We start from the raw sequence: 8,096 nt of genomic DNA on the forward strand, positions 1-8,096 counted from the left end.
AAGAGAAAAAAGCATCTTGAAATCCCCACTGTCGGGACATGGGGTTCAGAGACAGTCCCCCAGGTGGAGGGATGTGAGGGACTGAGGGCCTCACCTCTGGAGCCCTGGCTGGACAGCCTCAGGGCCGCGTGCCACTCACCCAAGCCGGACGTTGGCGTACAGCTCCCGCACTGTCCGGGTCTCACGCTTCCGCAGGATCTCTGCATCGTACCAGAAGCCACGCTCCTTGGGATTGTCGGGGTTATAGTTGAGCATAACCTCCTGGCCCACCTCTAGCTCGTGCCACTTGAGAATGTTTCGGGCACGAGCCCGGACGTCACGGGAACTCATCTGGACCACTCCATTCTCTGGGTAGCTGGGAGGAAAACCCCATCCTTATCAGATCCCGGGGTCACACCCAACTTCATTCCCTTGACGGGAGATAGAAGCCGAGGCAGAAAAGGCTGTGCCAACATGGGTTCGGGTTACTTGGTCACCCCGAAGATCTCATCTCCCAGTATGGAAAATACCCAGGCCGAGAAGACACAAATTACAGAAGGTGTTGTGGGTTGAACGGTGTCCCCCAAAAAGACATGTTGGGAGTCCTAATCCTTGGTACCTCACATGGAAACAGGGTCTCTGCAGATGTCATCAAGCTTAGATGAGGTCACACTGCAGGGGGGGAACCCTAAATCCAGTGACTGGAGTCCTTAGAAGAGGGAATGAGACAGATGGAGAGCAACACCTGAAGACAGAGCCAAAGAATGGAGGGATGGGGCCACAAGCCAAGGACTGCCAGCCATCACCAGAAGCTGTAAGAGCCAAAGAGGGAGCCTTTAGGGGGAGTGGCGCCCTGCCGGCCCCTTGATTTTGAACCTCTGGCCTCCAGAACAACAAGAGAATAAACTTCTGTTATTACAAGCCACTCGATCCAACGTCCTTTGTTTTTGCAGCCCTGGGGAACAAATATATGGGACATGTGTGGAGGCCAAACCCTGCACTGCGTCCACCGGTCTGTACCGGAAGGCGCTTTTGGATAGGGGTCTACCACCTCATTCCACTTATATAACCTACTGGATATTAGAATACAATAGGAATTCATTATTCCAGATACACAGGAATATTCTAACAGCCTCAAAAAAGGCATAAAATACTTGGACTGAAAGAAACATTCTCTCAACAACAAAGTTAAACCTCCGCTGAGGAGGAATCCCTAATCTACGTCAACTCCCCATAGGGCTGAGCACTCCCTTTTCCCCAGGAAATCACCAAGAACAAGGGTTGCCGAACTTTTCCTGTAAAGGGTCAGATGCGTTGTGAGCTGGAAGGTCTCTAAATCCTCAACTCTATCACCAAGGAAAATAGCCACAGGTGAAACAGAAACAAATGGGCGACTATGGGCTTTGATAAAGCTTTCTTTACAAATCCAGGTCGCGGGATTTGGCCCCAAGGCTGCAGTTCACAACCCCAACCAGGAGGCTGGGAGTCCTGCGCCAACTGACTCATTCATCCAACTACTCCGATAATTTCCACAGAGCTAAGCTGAGGAGGTGCCAGAAACTGGCAGGGAAGAGGCCCCTACAGCCCCCAGAATGTGAGCTCTCAGTGGCGAGGCCCGCTTGCCCTCAGTTACAGACTGAGTTGTGTCCCCCAAAATCCCCATGGTAAAACCCAAACCCCTAATGTGACTACATTTGGAGATGGGGCCTCTGGTGAGGTAAATAGGGTTGAACGAGGTCATAGAGGTGGTGCTCTAATCCAATAGGACTGGAGTCCTTACAAGAAGAGGAAGGGACACCAGGGCGCTCTCTCTCTCTCTCAGACTCACAAAAGAAAGACCACGTGAGGGCAGCGAAAAGACAGCCAGTCTGCAAGCCAGGAAGACGGCCCTCAGCAGGAACCCGCCAGCACCATGATCTGGGATTTCCAGCCTCCAGAACCGTGAGATCTAGCCACCTAGCCTGTAGTATCCTGTGGTGGCCATTGAGCCCGTCCAAGACCTCCTCTACACACATAGACAAGGAGTCCCTGTGCCCGGCACACGGTTAAGTGCTAAGTACTTGTGCATGCCAGTAAGGGACAAACAACAAACTAGAAAGGCTTCATGCAGTGGCGATACATGGTATGAACAGAAGACGACAGGCAACGGGGGGGGGGGGGGGCACATTTCCAACTAGATGACCTGAGGAGGGGTTCAGCCTAGCTGTGGGTCCCCATGACGTCAGTCCTCTAGCGGTGGCCTTCTGGGTGGTTAAATCCTAATCATCATCCCCAAGCCTGTGCCAAACTCCAGGTCCCACGGACACAGCCAACACCCCAGCCCACCCAACGACAGTGATACTCACTCGTCGTATTTCACATGATAAATGACGTCTTCTTCCGCCGTCAAGCTAGAGGTGGAGCTGCAGGGCTCGTCCTGAGACGGGGCCTTCCTCGTCACCCTGACAACCTGGGCCTCGAACCACGCTCCCATGTTCGTGTCCCGAGCATCGACATACTCGTTGGCCTGCCAGGAACAAGAAAACACTCTCATCCAACCCAGAGAAGACAAGTCCGACCAGCAGCACGGACCAGAGACTGCTTGGGTTCTCAGGCGCTGGATGCTTCAGGATCGGGACGCAAACCCAAGTGACTGTAATAGGATTTCCTAGCTACGGCACTGCTGACGTCGGGGCCTGGTGATTCTCTTATTCTCCTTCCACTGAGAAGGGCAGAGAGAGATCCCCGCAAAACCCAGACACGACACTTGCCGTCAAGGATCACGAAGGGATGCTGGAGTACTCTGTTTCCACAGAGAAGCCTCGGGAGCCCACCCACTGGCGATGTGCACAGCAAGACCAGGGGGCCCAGCCAAGGGAAGGAGGGCAGCTCGCCTGACCCTGCAGTTGGGCTACTGGAAAGCCAGTGATGATGGAGGGGCACAAGGCAGGCTACCTGGGGCCCTGGGGGTGAAGAGAGCGGCCACGTGGGGAGCACGCTCCACCCCAAACCTTCTGCGAGAGACTCACCTTGTACAGACCCAGCTCTGTCTCGTCCCATGTGTCTTCATCTGCCAAGCTCGCCTTCCCATCTGCCTCCGAGGCCGCCTCACCGCTGTTCGAGGACTTGTCAGACTCACTCTGGCCCAGGCAGCAGCCTGAGTCCGTGTCCGACAGTTCCGAGTCCCTCTCCTTGATGTTGCTGGCAGGGAGCACAAGGCTCTGGCGGACCAGGAGCTGGATGGTGTCATTCAGGCGAACGTCATAGTCAAAGAGAGTGTGGCCGTCCTCCATCTGCAGAGACACCAAGACAAAGGTCACCGGCCCGCCAGCCATTTAGCGCGCGCCTTCTGGGTGACAGGCAGCAGGAACAGGCCGCGAGCAAAGGACCAAATCTGCCCTCATGGAGGACAGAATCTAGATCACAGCAGATCTAGATCAATACTGCCGGGGGCGGGGTACACACGGTCACCCCCATCCTTCAGGCCTTAGAGCCTCGCGAAGGAGGATTCCCTGCGTCACCCGAAGAATGTCCTGTGAGCACCCAGCATGACCAGCCGTGCTGGGTACACCCATCACACGTCAGGGGAGCGTTTCTTAATATTCGCTCTTTTGTCACTTTTATTACAGTAACAATACACCGCCTTTATCACTGGTGCCAACCTGAGGACAAGCCTGCCCTCCAGGGAACACTGGGTGACCTGGCTCAAAACGTCTGCAAGTGTCAAGGCAGAGAAACTTTGCATTAATTACTTACAGAAAAAAAATTAAGTCCAGTCCCTGCTCACACCAGACACCAGAATCAATCCCCAACGGGTCAGACGGTGTAAACCAGAGTGACCCCAACGTGGGAGAGTCACCCCTCCCCCCCAATCAGTGTATATATTCCAATGTGTGCAACATCCCAGAACCTCAGCGGGTCAGATGGTTACAGAACACAGACTCCTGGGGGGGAAGGGGGGGTTTCAGTGGAATCCCCTGACCCAGGGGGTCTCACCCAGGGTGATCCTGCCCTGCCCTCCCCAGGGACGCTTGACAACACCTGGGTCGTCCTGGTTGTCATGACTGGGGTGGGGCCAGGGATGCTCCCCACCCTCCCACGGTGCCCGGGACACGCTCACATCAGGGAACAATCCAGCCCCGATGTTCATGGTGCCGAGGAGAGACCCTAGCCGCTATGAACCAAAGGAGACACAGACCCAACATTCGCTGGTTTCCTTCCAGCTCTGGCTCCAGCTCCGCCCCTCTACGAATGCCTTTCTCTGAATCCCCCCCCACACACGAGTCACTGACGGGATCCTGTGTGCTGGCACAGCTCAGGTCTGCCACCCTGGCCGTGGCCTGGCAAGGGTGTGCGAAGGAATTATGTCATCTGAGCCGCATCCCGGTGGCACAAAAGGCCGAGGACTTATCTCTTACTATAAACTGTCCCATGGCACCCAACAAGGACCCTCAAGTGCATCTTGTTCTCTCCCGATGTCCCTAAGGCAGGTCTCCGCCCTCAGCACTGGGGGCATACAGGACCGGGCTGTTCTCCAGGGGGCCATCCTGGGCACTGTGGGGAAGCAGCATCCCTGACCCCACACACTCGATGACAGGAGCACTCCCGGTCATGAGGACCAGAGATGTCCCCCAGACACTGCCAGTGTCCCCTGAGGGCAGCACTACCCGGTTCAAAAGCAGCTTCCTAAAGAAAAAAAAGAGAAAGGGAAACAAAGACACGAATAATCAACTTTCCTTCCTTCCCAATGTTTACCAGAAGTTGCTGGTTCCAAGGCCTGGATGCCGTCAGTATGCAAGCAGCCCCTGGGGTCACAGGGAAGCGAGCTCCAGGGTCCAAAGCCCTTCACTGCGGCGGCTGCTGGAGTTTATTCAGCATAAACCTGGGCATCGGATGAATGGTCGCCCCACTCCCCGAGAAAAAGGCATCTGAACACACCAACACTTGCCTACAGCCACGGGGTTTCCAGGGCCCGCTCCACGGCTTTGCCTGGGGTGAGGGGGGAACCTCCGATGTGCCCAGCCCTGCCCACGGACCACGGGGAGGCCAGGGTGGGGGGAGACTCGATGCCACCCCCCCCACAGGGCCAACACAGGGCAGCGGTGACAATGGGTAGAGGGGACACAGATGCGAAGGAAGAGACAAGTCAACCTGCACACGCATGTTCACAGCAGCAGGACTCACAACAGCCTAAGGGTGGAAACAACCCAGCGTCCATCGACGGGGGCACACATACACACGTGTGCCCCACACACGGGGGCGTCCCTCGGCACGAACAGCAGAGGCGCCCACACGCGCTGCCCCGGGGATGGACCCCGAGCCCACGACGCTCAGGGAGGGAACCGGACACAGAAGGCCACATGGGGTGTGAGTCCACGTGGGTGACACGTCCAGAACTGGCTCATCCATGGGCAAAGCAGGTGACTGGTTGTCCAGGGCTGAGAAGGGGATACTAAAAAGTACGTAGGTGAAGAAAATGTACTAGCGTTGCCTACGGTGACGACTGCACCACTCTGAAGACACTGGAAACCACCGAATTACAGGCTGGAAGGCGGTGAATCGTATGGCATGTGAATTACATCTCAATAAAGCGTTTTGTTGTTGTTGTTTTTTTCAAAAAGTAAAAAAAGGAGTCCACGAAAGGTGCATACCATATGATGCCAGCTCTGTGACATTCTGGAAAAGACCAAACTGTGGAGACAGCAGAAGGATCAGTGGGGGCGGGCCAGGGGCTGGGGGAGGAGGTGTGACTGATAAGGTGGGGCACAGAGGACCTTGGCTTCAGGGCCGGGAGGCTCCTCCCTCTGTCCAAGCCCACAGGATGCACAACATCAGGAACGGACTCTAATGTCAACTATGGGTCAATGTGGGTTCATTGAATGTAACAGACGTGCCACTCGGGTGCGGAGGCTGGTAGCTGGGAGGACTGGGCGTGTGGGAGGCAGGATATAGGAGAGATCACTGAACCTCCCTCTTGATACGGTTAAGCACCTAAGACTCAGAAACAAATACGTAAATGTAAATAAGCCTATAAACACATAAGTTCACGATAAATATGTTAATTTTTTTTTTAAGATTTTATTTACTTATTTGAGAGAGAGAATGAGATAGAGAGCATGAGAGGGGGGAGGGTCAGAGAGAGAAGCAGACTCCCCGCCGAGCAGGGAGCCCGACGTGGGACTTGATCCCGGGACTCCAGGATCATGACCCGAGCCGAAGGCAGTCGCTTAACCAACTGAGCCACCCAGGCGCCCGATAAATATGTTAATTTGAAAAGATGAAGAAACACAAGCATCCCCAGTATAACTGGGACAAGGAAACCAGCAGAAGGCAGGCCAAATGGCCTTAGAAATGAACAAGACACATGTACCCTGGGGCCCAGCACCTCGTGAGGCAGACATCCCCTCGGCACTGCGGACATCGGGCCCAATCGCTCTGTGGGGGGCCGTCCTGGGCACTCTGGGGGGCTGAGCAGCATCCCTGAGCCCCGCCCACTCCATGCCAGAAGCACCCCCAGATGTGACAGCCACAGACGTCCCCAGACACCGCCAAGCATCCCCAGAGGAGCAGCATCACCCCCGGGGAGAACCACTGAGCTGGAGAGACCCTCACGTGTGTGCCCAAGAGAAACGTACAGGGACCTCACAGGGCGTTCACAGCAGCCTTAACTGTGGGGAAAAGCGTGGCCTCGTCACACAGGTGCACGTGACAGGGAAATGCGGCAAAGCAGACACGACTCCCGCATGTATCAAGGGAAACAAGGACAAATCAGGGGACGGGAAATAAAGCATAAACCAAGGCACCTGGACAACGGAGAGGCAGGGGGAAAGCTGGAACCAGGAGCATGACCGGGCCCCTCACATCCACGACGGGTCAGGAAGCCAGGCTCCATCAGCTTACGGATTGGCTCAGGCACAGGCTCTGTGCAGGAAGCCAACGGGCCTACTGAGGCAAGAACACAGACAGAGGCACAAACGGGGCAGGGAAGGGGGCATTCAGGCTAGGGGAGGCTGGCACAGGGCTCTACCTCCCGGTACAAGCTTATCTGGCTGCTTCCTGCGGCCATTTCTAGAACTTTCCAGAAGGGCCCTTGCAGTCAACAGGAAGGCTACACAACTGTTTTGCTACAGGAGAGGGTGTGTGTTGTGTGCCCCTATCCCTCCACCCTGCCTGCCCAAAGCTGTGCACAAACGTTTGGGAACCACAGTGGGGGAGAGAGGCCGGGCCCAGGCCTGCCTCACGCCAACGTGTTCTACATTCAGATTCATTATCAGTATCTGAAAGTTCTCGAGCACCTGGCCAGCTCAGTTGGAGGAGCACGCAACTCTTGATCTCGGGGTTGTTGGGTGCAGAGATTACTTAAAGTCTTTAAAAAAAAAAAAAAAATCCAAAAATTCCAACCAAGAATAACGGTATTAATAAAAGCTACAAACACTGCACAACAGATGATCTGCACCTCACATTAGAGGTCCTGATGTTAAAATTAAACCTGAAGTTGACAACTCATAGAAGCAAACTTTGCACTGAAAATCCCTCAAACCGCCTGTAATAGGACACATATGTATGATTTGGGGCACGTAACCCTATACAGCAGATTCAAGTCGAAAGACAAAACTGCCCACAGTGTTTATGTCTTCCTCTCTGTTTTAATCCAAGTATGCTTTCTGGACATTTCTGGACGTTTGGAATTTTTGGCCACGCGCACCGTGTAAAAGCGAAGTAAACACGTATACAATCTGACAGCTAAGCATGTTGGTTCCTGTTGGAAACTGAGATTAAAGCTTGCCATGTCTACCGTTTCTGTCCACTCTCTGCCCCCTCGTAACATTTTCCAGGGATACTTTACAGGGTGCCGGGTGCTGCCCAGAGGCAGGAAACACACGTCCCGGAGTTTGGCAAGTGGTGGTTCTTGGGTCGGCTCTACGTAGCCGTTTCGGCAAGAGGTGGAGGGGACAGTGAGCCTCATACCAAGTAGGACTTACAGCTAGAGGAGGAAAGGGAGCATTGACGAGGGCCTGTTGGGCTGAGCTGGGAGGCTGAGAGGGAGGAAGCAGGAAACGGCTCCGCCCCCCTTCCTGGGGCTGTAGTCCCGGCCCCCCACCTGTCCTGCTCAGCCTCCAGGCTCGGCAGCAACCCAA

At 54.9% G+C, this 8,096-nt stretch overlaps 1 protein-coding gene across 1 annotated transcript in view; it reads right to left on the bottom strand.

The window, feature by feature from the left end:
• Nucleotides 1–8,096, bottom strand: part of UHRF1 (ubiquitin like with PHD and ring finger domains 1) — a 30,302-nt gene that overhangs the window by 16,941 nt on the left and 5,265 nt on the right. Inside the window, exons 3-5 of the mRNA XM_064572858.1 lie at nucleotides 2,988–3,251; nucleotides 2,325–2,485; nucleotides 140–355 (exon numbers count right to left, since the gene is read on the bottom strand). Of these exons, the coding sequence (XP_064428928.1) occupies nucleotides 140–355; nucleotides 2,325–2,485; nucleotides 2,988–3,251 (641 nt within the window). The remainder of the gene's footprint in view (nucleotides 1–139; nucleotides 356–2,324; nucleotides 2,486–2,987; nucleotides 3,252–8,096) is intronic.

Source organism: Mirounga angustirostris, unplaced genomic scaffold, assembly GCF_029215605.1.
Source record: "Mirounga angustirostris isolate CCGP_5_RB_7025 unplaced genomic scaffold, mMirAng1.0.hap1 SCAF_1, whole genome shotgun sequence".
Taxonomy (NCBI): domain Eukaryota; kingdom Metazoa; phylum Chordata; class Mammalia; order Carnivora; family Phocidae; genus Mirounga; species Mirounga angustirostris.